This window comes from Felis catus, chromosome D4, assembly GCF_018350175.1.
Source record: "Felis catus isolate Fca126 chromosome D4, F.catus_Fca126_mat1.0, whole genome shotgun sequence".
In the NCBI taxonomy this organism is placed as follows: domain Eukaryota; kingdom Metazoa; phylum Chordata; class Mammalia; order Carnivora; family Felidae; genus Felis; species Felis catus.
Genome location: NC_058380.1, coordinates 26,645,214 through 26,658,539, shown reverse-complemented (window position 1 = coordinate 26,658,539; position 13,326 = coordinate 26,645,214). Strand labels below are relative to the sequence as shown.

Here is a 13,326-nt window from a genome sequence, read left to right as displayed (position 1 = left end):
GTATCGAAATCTCGACAGAGTACGAGAGAAGAAGGGTACTGACTTTGCACTTAGGAATACAAATATGAAAAATCCCAAATAAAACATTAGTGAATTAAGTCTAAGTATACATTAAAAAATGAATGTCATTGCTAAAGAGCACTTATTTTAGGAATGTAAAATGGCTTAATATCAGGAACTGTACCAGTATAACATTATTTGAACAGGTCAAATAAAATCTATTTAATCATTTCAGTAGATGCTAAAAAAGGAATTTAAGGTTCCAAAACCTGTGGTTGATTAAAACGAAAACAAAAACAGAAAAAAAACCCCAAAAACCAAAAAAAAAAAACCCCTAAAAACACCTGATTTTTCTTTAGTTAAATAAGGGTAAACCAGCAGCTGCCTTAATATTTAACAGTGATACATTGAAGACATTCTGGTAAAATTAAAGTCCAGACATTTTTTAATTTTAGTATTTTATTTTTATTATTTTTTAAAATAATTTTTTAAAATGTTTTTTTTATTTTTGAAAGAGAGAGATAGAATGCAAACGGGGTAGGGGCAGAGAGAGAGGGAGACACAGAATCTAAAGCAGGCTCCAGGCTCTGAGCTGTCGGCACAGAGCCCAATGTGGGGCTCAAACCCATGAACTGTGAGATCATGACCTGAGCTGAGGTCGGACACTTAACCGACCGACTGAGATACCCAGGTGCCCCTAATTAGTATTTTATTTAATTTTCAATTTCATTATTCTAAAGTTTCAGGTCCTTCAGTAAGCATTGAACTGTGTTTAAGAACTCAGTATCTTAACCCTTCTAAATGGTCATAGACTATTATTATTTTGATAACTTCCTCCTATTCAGTCCATGTATTTCGGGGGTGGTTGAGGAGATCTCTCTAACAGATGACATTTATTTCTAACAAAAATCTAAAATACGTGCCTGTACTTTTTAATTCAGGAAGTCACTAACTGGATTCTAGCCTTTGGAAGTATTGTGCTTATCAACCAAGGTCTATATGCAAGGATGTACACTGTAATAGTGCAAAGTTAGACGTACCAAGGATATTCATTGTATTGTTATATGAAATACCTCTTCAGAACAAAACCAACAAAACCAAAAGAAAACAAATTCCTCAGACACACAAATAACACTTGTGTACCCTGCCTCTGCTGCTGCAGACTTTTCCCATCACAGCCTGGAAGCCCTCCTACTCCAGCATCACCACTGAAAATGCCCCAAGCATACCATTACCCAGACTGCCCCTCTCCTATGCCACTCACCACTGGGGGACCAGCCCCTAAGCACTGTCCCCTGAGTTGTGTAATACAGGGACTTTGTTTATAGTACCTTGGATTAGGCAGTCAACACAGTGTAAGTTAGAAGTGGAAGATTGTCCCGTCATCATTTATAGGATGATCCTGTTTGCTGTCCATTTGAGAGAGAAATTGCTATCCATTTGAGAGAAATTAGAAATTTGTAGTTCAAGGAAGAAGAAATGCAAATAACCAGTAAGCCTAGGAAAAGGTTCTTTACCTCCTTGAAAGTTGGGAATTACTGATAAAAACAACAGAGATACTTCTCACTGGTTAGGTTGGCAGAAATTAGAAAATGATAATATCCTGTTTTGGGGACATGGAAAATAGGGTATTCTTACACACTGTTGGTGGTGCAGTAATTATTACTAACTTGGAAGAAAAGAATCTGACGATATTTATTAAAATTTAAAGTGCACTTGCTGGTTGACTCTCAGGAATGTGTTTGACTGAAATAAAAATGCTAGTATAGAAGAGAGTGTGTGAGGATGTTTTGCAACATTGTTTGCCTATCAAAGACTAAGATACAACCTAAATATCCATCAGTGAGAAAATGGTTGAATTAATTTTGATGTAGCCAAATTGTGGAACTTTAAAATTATATTATGCAGCTATTATCAGTGAGTTATTTGTGTTATATGGAACATACAGATTGTATGTGGAACTATATGCATTGTTTCTGGAGTCCTAAGTTTAACATATTAAGTAAAAAAGCAAGTGTCTTTGGCTTATATAACTATATGTGTAAACTCATTTTTATACAAAATCATTATAAATGTGTGTAATGTTTGTATGAGCAAGGCAAAAAAGCAAAAACAAAACCATAAATATGCATACCAAATGTTTAGCAGTAGTTATCAATGGGATAGAAATGGAGGGGAATGAGGTAAGTTCCTAATTTACTTAAGGTACTTTTCTACAGTTAGAATTGTTGCAGTAAGCACATGCTACTCATAATTTAAATGTACTACTTGTAATTAAAAAAAAAAAACAACAACAATAACACCAAACTCCTACAATACCTGTTTACATAGTTGAAATATGTATTTCCACAATTTAGTGCTAGTTTTCCTTGGACGCATTACATTTTCTGTCTTTAATAATGTACTACTTATTTGCAGCATGCATGATACTGTTTGTAATTTACCCTTAATTTTTTTCTCTAGAAACATAATAATTATCCATTTCAGGTAAATCGTCTAATTTGTTGGCATACATCTGTTGATAACAATTCCCTTATAATCCTTTCAGTTTCTGTAGGGTAGGAAGTGATGTTCTTTCTGCATTCTTGATTTTTGTTATTTGTGTCATCTGTCTCTTTTCTTGGTCTGTCTAGCTCAGCGGTTCTCAACCAGGGGTGATTTTTCCCTCCACTTGCCTCAGGATACTGGTAATGTTTGGAGATATTTGGGGTTGTGAAATTTGAGAAGGGGATTGTTACTGGCATCTAGTGGAGAGAGGCCAGGGATGCTGCTGAACATTATGTAACACATAGGACAACGCCCTACAAGAAAGAATTATTTGGCCCAAAATGTCAACAGTGCTAGACTCAGGTCTAGCTAAACATTTGTCAATTTTGTTGCTCTTTTGAAAGCACCAACTTGATTACCTCTGTTTTTCTTTTTTTCTCTTTCATTGATCTCTAATCTTTATTGCTTCCTTCCTTCTGCTTGCTTTGAGTTTGATTTTTGCTTCCCTTTCCATTTTCTTAAATTGAAACTTTGATTATTGATTTTTGATTTTGAGACCTTTCTTTTCTAATGTGGGCATTAAAGCTGTAAATTTCCCTATTAACACTGCATTCTTCAGATATTGATATGTTGTAGTTTGATTTTCATTCAGTTCACATTTGTTCTAATTTCTTTTGTGATTTCTTCTTTGACCCATGGATTATTTAGCATTGTGTTGTTTAATTTCCCATTATTTCAGAATTTCCCAATTTCTTTCTGTTGTTTTCCCATTTAATTCCACTGTGGTTGGAGATTTGTATGATTTTAGTCCTTTTGAATTTATTGAGACATGTTTTTTTTTTTTTTCAACGTTTTTTTATTTATTTATTTTTGGGACAGAGAGAGACAGAGCATGAACGGGGGAGGGGCAGAGAGAGAGGGAGACACAGAATCGGAAACAGGCTCCAGGCTCTGAGCCATCAGCCCAGAGCCTGACGCGGGGCTCGAACTCCCGGACCGGGAGATCGTGACCTGGCTGAAGTCGGACGCTCAACCGACTGCGCCACCCAGGCGCCCCTATTGAGACATGTTTTATGGCTTAGTATATGGTCACTCCTGGAGAATGTTCCATGTGCACTTGAGTATTCCATCTGCTGTTGTGTGGAGTATCCTATCAATGTTGTTGGTTACATCAGTTTGGTTGATAGTGTTCAAATCTTATATACCTTGTTGATTTTCTAGTTTAGCTTGTCTATTAATTGTTAAAAATTGGGTATTGAATTCTCTACCTGTTGGTGAACTGTATATTTTCCTTTTCAGTTTTGGCAGTTTTGGTTTATGTATTTTGAGGCTCTGTGTATACATTTAGAGTTGTTAAATCTTCCTGACGTCAAAGACTGTTTGGCCGTTATGAAATGTCTGTCTTTGTCTCCAGTAATATTTCTAGATTGAAAATCTGTTTAATAATGTAACCCTTCTAGCTGTTATGGTTACTCTTTGCATATTATACCTTTTCCTTCTCCTTTTCCTTTCAGTCTGTTTCTGCTTTTTATTCTAGAGCATGTTTCTTGGAAATAGTATATTTTTGGATCTTTTTAAAAATCTAATCTGAGTATTTTTGGTTTCCAAATTAATGTACTTGTTTCTTGGATGATTGGATTTACATCTGCCTTTTTGCTGTTTTCTGTATGATTCAGGCCTTTTATATTACTATTCTCATCCTCTACTGCCTTCTTTTGTGTCATCTGTTGATCTTCTGGTTTTTAAAGATTTTAGTTGTTTTCTTAGTGGCTCCTATAGGGATTACAGTATACATTGAACTTCAGATTAATACTAATTTAATTCTGATAAAATATTGAAACTTTTTTCCCAATATAGCTCCATTTCTCTCTTATTCCTTTGTGCTGTTGTCATCATATATATTGTGTTCATAGATGGTAGAAACCCAACAATTACAACATTGTAATTACTGCTTCCACAAGTTTATGCCTTGTAAAATAGTTAGGAGAAAAAGTGGAAAATTCTGCTGAATTTCAGAGTTCTGAATAAAGATCAGGATTGAGAACCAAAAGCTTGGTAGTTAAATTAATGGAAGTGAAGTGATATTTTCTCAGGAGGAGGTAGAGAGGGAGAAAGCTGAGATTTGTGTTCTGGGAACGGTCTACATTTTGTATTTTGCTATAAGAGAGTCCTGTGAAAATGACATAGTGCATTCATGTTTAGGATTTTTATGTCCTTGATGAATTTACCCTGTTATCATTATGGGATGTTCATCTTTATCTCTAGTAATTTTCTTTACCTTGATGTTTGTTTTGTCTGATATTAGTATAGCCTCTCCAGCTTTTTTATACTTGTTTACATGATTAGCTTTTCCTGTTCTTTTTCTTCTAGCCTATTTGTATTTTTGAATCTAAAGTGTGTCTTTTGTAGGTAACAGTTTGACATTCTCTGCTTTTTAATTTGAGCATTTAGTTTGATAAAATTTAATATAACATTGATTGGACTTAGGTTTATAGTTACTTGTTTTCTGTTTGTCCTTTCTGTTTTTATTTCTCGTTTCTCTTTGTCCTGTCCTCTTTTTTATTATTTGACCATTTTTTAGAATTCCATTTTAATTTACCTATTGACTTTTTAGTTATACCTGTTTGCATTTTTAAGAAATCATTCCTCTGAAAATCATAATAAACAATCAGTAACTTTTTATCCTTTGTTTAGAATTGATATTGTAACCTCATATAAAATTTGGAATCCTTGGCACATTATATATCCATTTATATTTACATTCTTTAGCTATACTTGTGATATTTATCACATCTGTATACATGATAAACCCCAAAAGACAATTTTTGCTTTAAGAAATCATGTGTATTTTAAAGACACTAAGAAAAAAAAGTAGTTTTTATATTTACTCAGGTATTTACCATTTCTGAAGCTCTATTCTTTCCTAAAGATGTGAGTTTGGTCTGGTATAATTTCCCTGATAGCCTACAGAATTTCCTTTGGCATTTCTAGTGGACGGGTCTGCTGTCTAAGAATTTTTTTCCTTTCATCTGACAGTGGATTTATTTCACCTAATTCTTGAGGGATATTTTCACTGGTTATAGAATTCTGGGTTGGCAGTTTTTATCTTTCAGCATTTAGAGTGCACATAAAACAGTGCTTCCACTATTTTGTGGCCTCCATAATTTCAAAGGTGATGTCTGCTATTTTTGAATCTTTGTTTTCTAAAAGTTATGTGTCATTTTTCTCTGGTTGAGTTCACGATTGTTCCATTAGTTTTGGTTTTCAGAAGTTTGCCTGTAGTTTTCTTAGTATTTATGCTGCTTGGAATTTGCTGAGCTTTTCAAACTTGTACATTTGTGTCTTTTTTCACATTTAGGAAATTTTTGGCTGATCAAAAATATTTTTTTCTTCATTCTCTCTTCTTTTGGGTCTATAATTATACATATGTTAGACTTGTGGAGATTGTTTCAGAAGTCCTTGAGGCTCCTGTTTTTCAATTTTAATTCTGTTATTCAGATTGGATAAATTTCCCTTTTTCTGTTCAAGTTCTCTGCCCTTTTCCTCTGCAGTCTACCATTATGTCTATCTGATATTTATTTCACACATTGTATTTTTCTTTTCTGAAATATGCATTTGGTTCTTCATCATACTTTTAATTTTTCTGTTGTGATTTCCTATATTTTTGTTCATAGTGACCTTGTATTTTCCTTAATGTAATAGAATGTAATTATAATAGCTGCTTTAAAATCCTTGCCTGTTAAATATAACATTCAGATTATTGACAGTGTTGAAGAAAGCATGTAGTGGTATAAGAACTGGGAAGGACTTTTGAAAAAGCCAAGGGAGGAAGCATTGTCAGTAATGTTAAGTAACATAGAGAGGTCAGTTAAAATAAAGACCTTTTTGACTTGATAATTAATAAATTACTGGCCACAACAAGAGCACTTTCAAGTGGTGGAATTAGAAGGAAGATTACAGTATGCTGTAATATGAGTGGCAAATGAAATAACGTTGGGGAGTATAGAGTTTTTTTGTTGTTGTTGGAGAGAGTTTCACTGAGAAAACAAAGAAATAGAGGAAGAGGCAAGGTAAAATAAGGTTTGTTAAGTATATGGGAAAATAAAAAACAGTATGTGGGTGGAGGTTGAAGCTATAGCTTTATAAGTAGGTAGAAAGGATGGGATTCAGAATGTAGTAAAAAGGACACATCCTCTTCCAATACCCCGACTGGAAAAAGGAATGCAAAATTGTCAAGGCTTTGATACATGAGTATATGGATTTTGGTAATTGTTTATAGAATTTCATCTGTACTTAACAGATCACTTTGTCTCAATTCATTGAGGGAAATATAGATGCTGAGAGTTGGGAACAGAGGCCCAGGGATTGAGAGTCCATAGGTAGAGGACTGGTACAACGTTTGGAATAGCTGTGGGCTATGGCAGGGCAGATGGTGATGGCTGTGAGTTGAGGTAAGTGAAAACAGTAGTTTTGTGTTTCTAAATAAGGATGGAAATGGTGAATTTTTGGTACTAACAATCTTAAACTAGGAGAAGAAATTCTTACGGCATTATTTTTACTGTGATGTAGGAAAGAGAATGCACATTTGAGCATTTACTTAATTAGAAAGCTTTGTGGTGGTTAAGTTTAAGGGGTGAGGCTTTGAATCCAAGTGGGGTACGTCTAGACCTGATTTTACCTGAAAATAGCACTACCTTTGATGAGTTAGAAGTTTCAGTGAAAGTGACAGTGAGACTTCCCTAATCTTTTGAAAAGAAAGAAGGATAGGAGTGTTAGGAGTCTGGGGTCTGATAGAGGGAGATCGTAGGTTAAGATTCCAGAGGTAGGACAGTTTGGGGTACGAGAATTGCAAGGGTTGATAAATTAGAGCAAAGGAGAAGGGTTTTGTTGTCAAAAAAACTATGCAGCTAGGTATTTGAATCATTGACATCAAAACCTCCTTAGATTATGACAGAATCTAGAGTATAGTAAAAAACTGTATGGCACCTAGTTTTCGTTTAACGTGTGGAATAAACTAGATGATCGTGGATGTTACAATAAGGAGAGTTTTTGGTCTGTTCCATGAAAGTGAAAATGTAATGGTTTGTTAGTAGAGGACATCTCAGTCTTCTGACTATTCTATGTGATTAATATTGAAAAATCATTTGGCTTTAGTAGTAAATCAATTGTGGGGGTCCCTGGGTGGGTCAGTCGGTTAAGGGTCTGACTTTGGCTCAGGTCATGATCTCACGGTTTGTGAGTTAGAGTCCTGCTTTGGGCTCTGTGCTGACAGCTCCGAGCCTGCAGCTTGCTTTGGATTCTGTGTCTTCTTCTCTCTCTGCCCCTCCCACACTTGTATTCTGTCTCTCAAAAATAAATAAATGTAAAAAAAAAATAGTAAATCAGTTGTGTTATTTAAAAGGTTAAATCAAGGGTACATTGTAGATATTTAAACAATATTTATTTTATAACTCAGTGCTTACTGATGGAGGCAGCTGGCCCAGGGAAATGAAGGGTCAGCAGAGGAATCCCATACTTTTATTTTTTAAATTTTTTTAATGTTTACTTTTGAGAGAGAGAGAGAGAGAGAGAGAGAGAGAGAGAGACAGACAGACAGGGCATGAGTGGGGGAGGGACAGAGAGAGAGGGAGACACAGAATTCGAAGCAGGCTCCAGGCACTGAGTTGTCAGCACAGAGCCCGACGTGGGGCTCGAACTCACAAACCATGAGATCATGACCTGGGCGGAAGTCGGCTGCTTAACTGACTGAGCCATCCAGGTGCCCCATGAATCACATACTTTTTAAAAGGGAATTGAGTTTTACGAATATTTATGAGTTTTTCCTTTTTTTGTAGGCAAATAAATTTGTCATTCTTTTAAGCATTAGTAATTATGGCAAGGGGTAAGAAGATGAACAGTCACTTATGCAAGTTTATATTTAAACAGATTGTAAGACTTCTGTAAGTTTCACAAAATTCGTTATCTGGACCCAAGATGATGCATGATAGCATGAGTTTGTTGTTTTAAAGAAAAATATGGTTTCTAATCTCCATATTTATTTTGTAGGTAGTTACTGATAGTTATTATAAATAATATTTTACTATAACTTCTCTGTAGCACATTTGTCCCTTTTTGTAATAACTTATAATTTAGAATAACCTAATTTTCAGATGGGTATCAGACTAATGAGTTTTTTCCCAAGATTTTGTGACTTGTCGTCTACATCTTACACTTCATTTCCTTGTGAAATTGTAAATATATAATTTGTATGTGGCAGAACTGTACCACCTATGGCTTTTTCGTTCTTTCACGATGCAAGTTGAACAGGATTTGCTTTGGGCAGAAGTGTGATGTTCGAAAGGCCTAGTCTCACTTTTGCCCCCTCCCCTTATCAGGGCTTCGGGGCTCATTCTGCTCTTAGACTCCTTGATCATCCCTGTGTAGAACACATTTGGTATTACCAATCTCTTGAACTTTATTATGTAATATGTGCTGTATTGAGAATGGATTATTTGTGTTCTCTTTTTAAAATCTCAAAATGTGAAAGGAATGGCATCGTCATTCTATATTAAAAGAATTCCTGGCACTAATGTTTAGGTGTGAAACAGTTGGAGAGGGTCATCAAGTCTCTTGTACCAACAGTCCTATATAAAGGAATGATTCCTGTGGCTCTTTTAGAAATACACTAAATCAGTGAAAGACTGTAAGCTTTGGGTTCAGAAACATCTGGATCACCTAGTCTCTTACTTTTACCCTTACCTGCTCAATGACATTGTACAGATTTCTTCTTTCTGAACTCAAATTTCTGGTCTGTAAAAATAGTAATTTTTCTCCTGGACAGTTAAAGTGAGTCATAAATGAGGTGATATAGGTAAAGTACATATAAGTTGTGTGTGGTCTATCTAAATGTCTACCTTTCTACCTTTCTTATCTTGTCAATCAAAGGAAAAGAATCGTGGAGAAGCTCTAGAAACGTTTAAATAGAGGAAAATGTATACTGTTCCCCCTGCCCCCAATCTCAGTGAGATAAAAGGGATTATTTGGGTGATCTGATCTCCAGAGTCTTGCAGAAACAGCTCTAACCTAGTTTTGTATTTTTTGTGTAATTCAGAATTTTAAAATAGTATTAGTTCAGTAAAAACATTTGAAAATAGAACTAGGTTTTTGTTTTCACCAATTTTGACTAAATATTTTCTAATTCTAGTCATAAAGATAATAAAGAGGCCTACCATTACTACTCCTACCTCACTTGCAGTTCTGGTATCTACACTTTACTGCTGATTTTAAGATTACAGATGGATTGATAAGGATTCATCTAGTTCATGATAGGAAATGTGATCAAATGCAAGGAAGGTCTTGTAAACTGAGATCTGGAAGTTCCCATAGAGTATAATTAGCAGTATCAGAGGGAGACACATCTAAGAACCAATTTAGAATGTTTACTAAATCAATGGAGTCCTGTGGATTCTACATTAGCTATACAATAGAATTATATGTAATTTTTTTCTTTCATATCTTAGAAGAAAACTTTTTTATACCTTTCAGAAAAGACAAGGAGAGAAATGACAGCCAAAGGTTCTACAGGAATGGAAGTTCTGCTGTCAACCCTAGAGGTAAATCGCTGATAGGCTTTAATTAATATAACTATTAATACCAACCAGGACTGAAGGAAAAAATGTATATATGAAGTATAAAAGTTTTATTCTAGAGGTAAAGCCAATGAATGGAAGTTAGTTTTATGTTTTAAATGATCACTTGGAACGGTGGCAGAAGCATTCTAATATATATTAGGTAAACCTCTAAGTATATTCCCTGATGATTATCATGTAACCATATTTTAAATTTTAACCTGCCATTCCAGTTGGTAATAAGAAGGCATTAGCTGGAAATAAATGATTGATGTTGGAAATTCTCATTTATTGTGTTAGGTGATATATATTTGTGATTTAGTTTACTGCATGTATTGGTTGAATAACTATATTATGTTGGTAATAATTAAATTTCTATCCCAGTGTAAAATTTTGGGGTGGAACAGCAGGATATATTCAGAATCAGGATTTTAAATTTTATTCAGTGCGGTGTTAAGAGTAGGGGAGTGAATACATTGTATGCTTTAAACTTACACAGTGCTATATGTCAAATTATATCTCAATAGAGCTGGAAAAAAAAAAAAGAACAGGGAGTAAGTTCATGGTTTTTGGTAGGAGTCACTTTCTATTCAAAATGATATGTCATTTTTCCCTAAATTGATTCATCAGTTTAGAGTAATTTCAATAAAAACATTAACAGTTTTCTTTCTAAAGTCCGATGGGAAAATAAAAAGCAAGAGTAGAAAGGACATTTCTGAAAAAGGAGAGAAATGAGAAAAGACTTGCTGCATCAAATATCAAAGAACACTATAAAATTTTAGTAATTCAGATAGATAGCTTAGAAATTGTGCATGAGTAATAGACATCAGTGTAATAGAAATTCTGGAAATAAATTAAGATCACATGGGAATTTAATATCATCTAAGAAAGGTAGCATTTCAGATCAGTGAGAAGTGGAGGGATTACTTACTAAGTGGAGCTCAGATAGATTGGTAGCCACTTAGAAAAGTGTAGTGGATCCTTACTTCCTACACCAAAGTAAGTTCCATATCCAGCAAAGATTTAAGCTTGGAAAATAAAATCATAATACTAGAGGAAGTAATGGGAGAAATCTTTAAATAATCTTTAAACAGGGAAGGCTTTTTTTTTTATTAAAAAAAAATTTTTTTAATATTCATTTATTTTCTGAGAGACATAGACAAAGGTTGAGTGGGGGAGAAGCAGAGAGAGAGGGAGCCACAGAATCTGAAGCAGGCTCCAGGCTCTGAGCTGCCAGCACAGAGCCCAACATGGGGCTTGAACTCTCGAACTGTGAGATCATGACCTGAGCCCAAGTTGGACGCTTAACTGACTGAGCCACCGAGGTGCCCTGGAAGGCTTTTCTAATGTAAAAAAAGACTCAGGAGTTATAAAGGAAAAGATGGATAAATTCAACTCCATTAACAAAAGTATGTAGGAAAAAAACACCCTAGACACTTGGCAAACTGAGGAAAAAACATTCAACTTGTGTAACTTCTTTAACATGTAAAGAAGTTTTACAAATGAGTAAGGAAAAATTAAATCAGTAACCCAATAGAAAAATGTGTAGACGTTCTGGACAGTTCCCAGGAAAAGAAACACAAATGGCACTTGAGATTGAACACCATTTGTTTTGTTTGTTTGCTTTATCACAATTTACTGAGGTCAGCAGGGATGGGAGGTGGCGAATTAAATATGGGAGACTTGTCTGGGTAAGGCCTAGACATGACAATACAACTTCCATTCAGGTTCCAATGGCCTGAGCTCAGTCGCATGGCCCAAACCTAATTACAGAGGGCTGGAAAATGTGGTTTGTGTACCCAGGAAGAAGATGAAATCAGTTTGCCAAACACATAATAATATTCTGCCATAGTCCATTCTTCTTTTTAACAGATGTCTGTCTGGCCCTCTCTTCTTTCAGATTCCTCTCTAGTGAGTTGATGGTCCATTTAATATCGCCAATGCTAAGACAAGGGTTTCTGGTTAATGCATAATCCTCTAACTGGTCTAGATGTGGCCTTTTGGTTCCATTAGTCTATAAGCTAAAATGGGGAAGCAGAGACAACACTCATTCCCTTTTGGAAAGGGGAAGAGTAAGAGACTCCTGCCAGTCACTGATACACAGCACTTTTGAAATTCCTCTGTATAAACATTGTAACATTCCTCTACTTTGGGGGTGAAGAAATTCTCTAAGTAGGTCATAATTCTGCTTTATCTGTGGTTTTCTTGATCCAAGCATCGCTTTTAATAAGAGAAATGTAACCAAAGGAAAGAATTTAAACATTTTCTCTTCTTAGATTGGTTGTCCAGACTTTGGGAAATACTCTTCCACATTGTTGGTGGGAGTGTAAATTACTCCATGAAGAGCAATTTAGTAATATTCATCAAAGTAAATGCTCATATTCTTTGACCCAGAAACTCCAGGAATTCGTCCCATATGGAGATGTACTTGGTTCCGTATAAACATGTACTTAATTTTTGTTACAGTTTTTTAATAGCAAAAGATTTGAAAAATTAAATACTCCATTAGTAGGTGACTGGTTTCATAAACACTGGCATCACCATATATAATGGATTATATCCTGTAGCCCCTAAAAAAGAGTTAAGAAACCATTTGTTCATACATAAAAATATCAGTGTATAGTCTAGTATCCATAGGGCAATACCATTTGTAGAAATCTGTGTATACACCTCCATTTACATGGATTTCTTTTATGTGTGCACATTATCTTCGGCTGGATACACAAGCAACTGGTACTGCAGTTGCCTTCTGAGAGGGGAGCTAGGTGACTGGGTAGTCACCATATGTACACTGTAGTGCCTTTCACATTTTGATTCATTTATTTGTATTTTCTGTTTGGTAGAAGATGATGAATTCAAATGACAAATGAATTCCTCTTGTAATAATGTTGGTACTAAGAAAATAATAGCTCAGATGACCTGCAAACAGTCTCCTGGGCAAGAAGAATCTCCTGAAGTGATGAGTGGGAATAGTGGAAGCCCAAATACATTTGTTCTCAGAGAAATTGGAAGGGTCATTTGTAAAAATATATGTAGTTCACAACAGGAACAGAAAAGGTTTGGGAATCACAGATTTACAATGGTTTAATACAGCAAATAAACTATTTATTTCAGAACACGAAAGATCTTCAAACTACACTTAATATCTTAAGCATTCTTGTTGAGCTGGTGTCAGCTGGTAAGTTTTTGTTTCCTTTGGTCTAATTTCTGTTTGTAAACAGTGATCAACAAT

At 35.0% G+C, this 13,326-nt stretch overlaps 1 protein-coding gene across 9 annotated transcripts in view; it reads left to right on the top strand.

The window, feature by feature from the left end:
- The window catches only part of AGTPBP1 (ATP/GTP binding carboxypeptidase 1), a 168,469-nt gene that overhangs the window by 34,803 nt on the left and 120,340 nt on the right, over positions 1 to 13,326 (top strand). For 8 of the 9 annotated variants that reach the window (XM_045043681.1, XM_023242224.2, XM_023242223.2 and 5 more), the window contains 2 exons: positions 10,012 to 10,079; positions 13,209 to 13,272. In XM_045043681.1, the coding sequence (XP_044899616.1) occupies positions 10,012 to 10,079; positions 13,209 to 13,272 (132 nt within the window). The remainder of the gene's footprint in view (positions 1 to 10,011; positions 10,080 to 13,208; positions 13,273 to 13,326) is intronic. The other variant, XM_045043682.1, reaches the window with a different exon arrangement.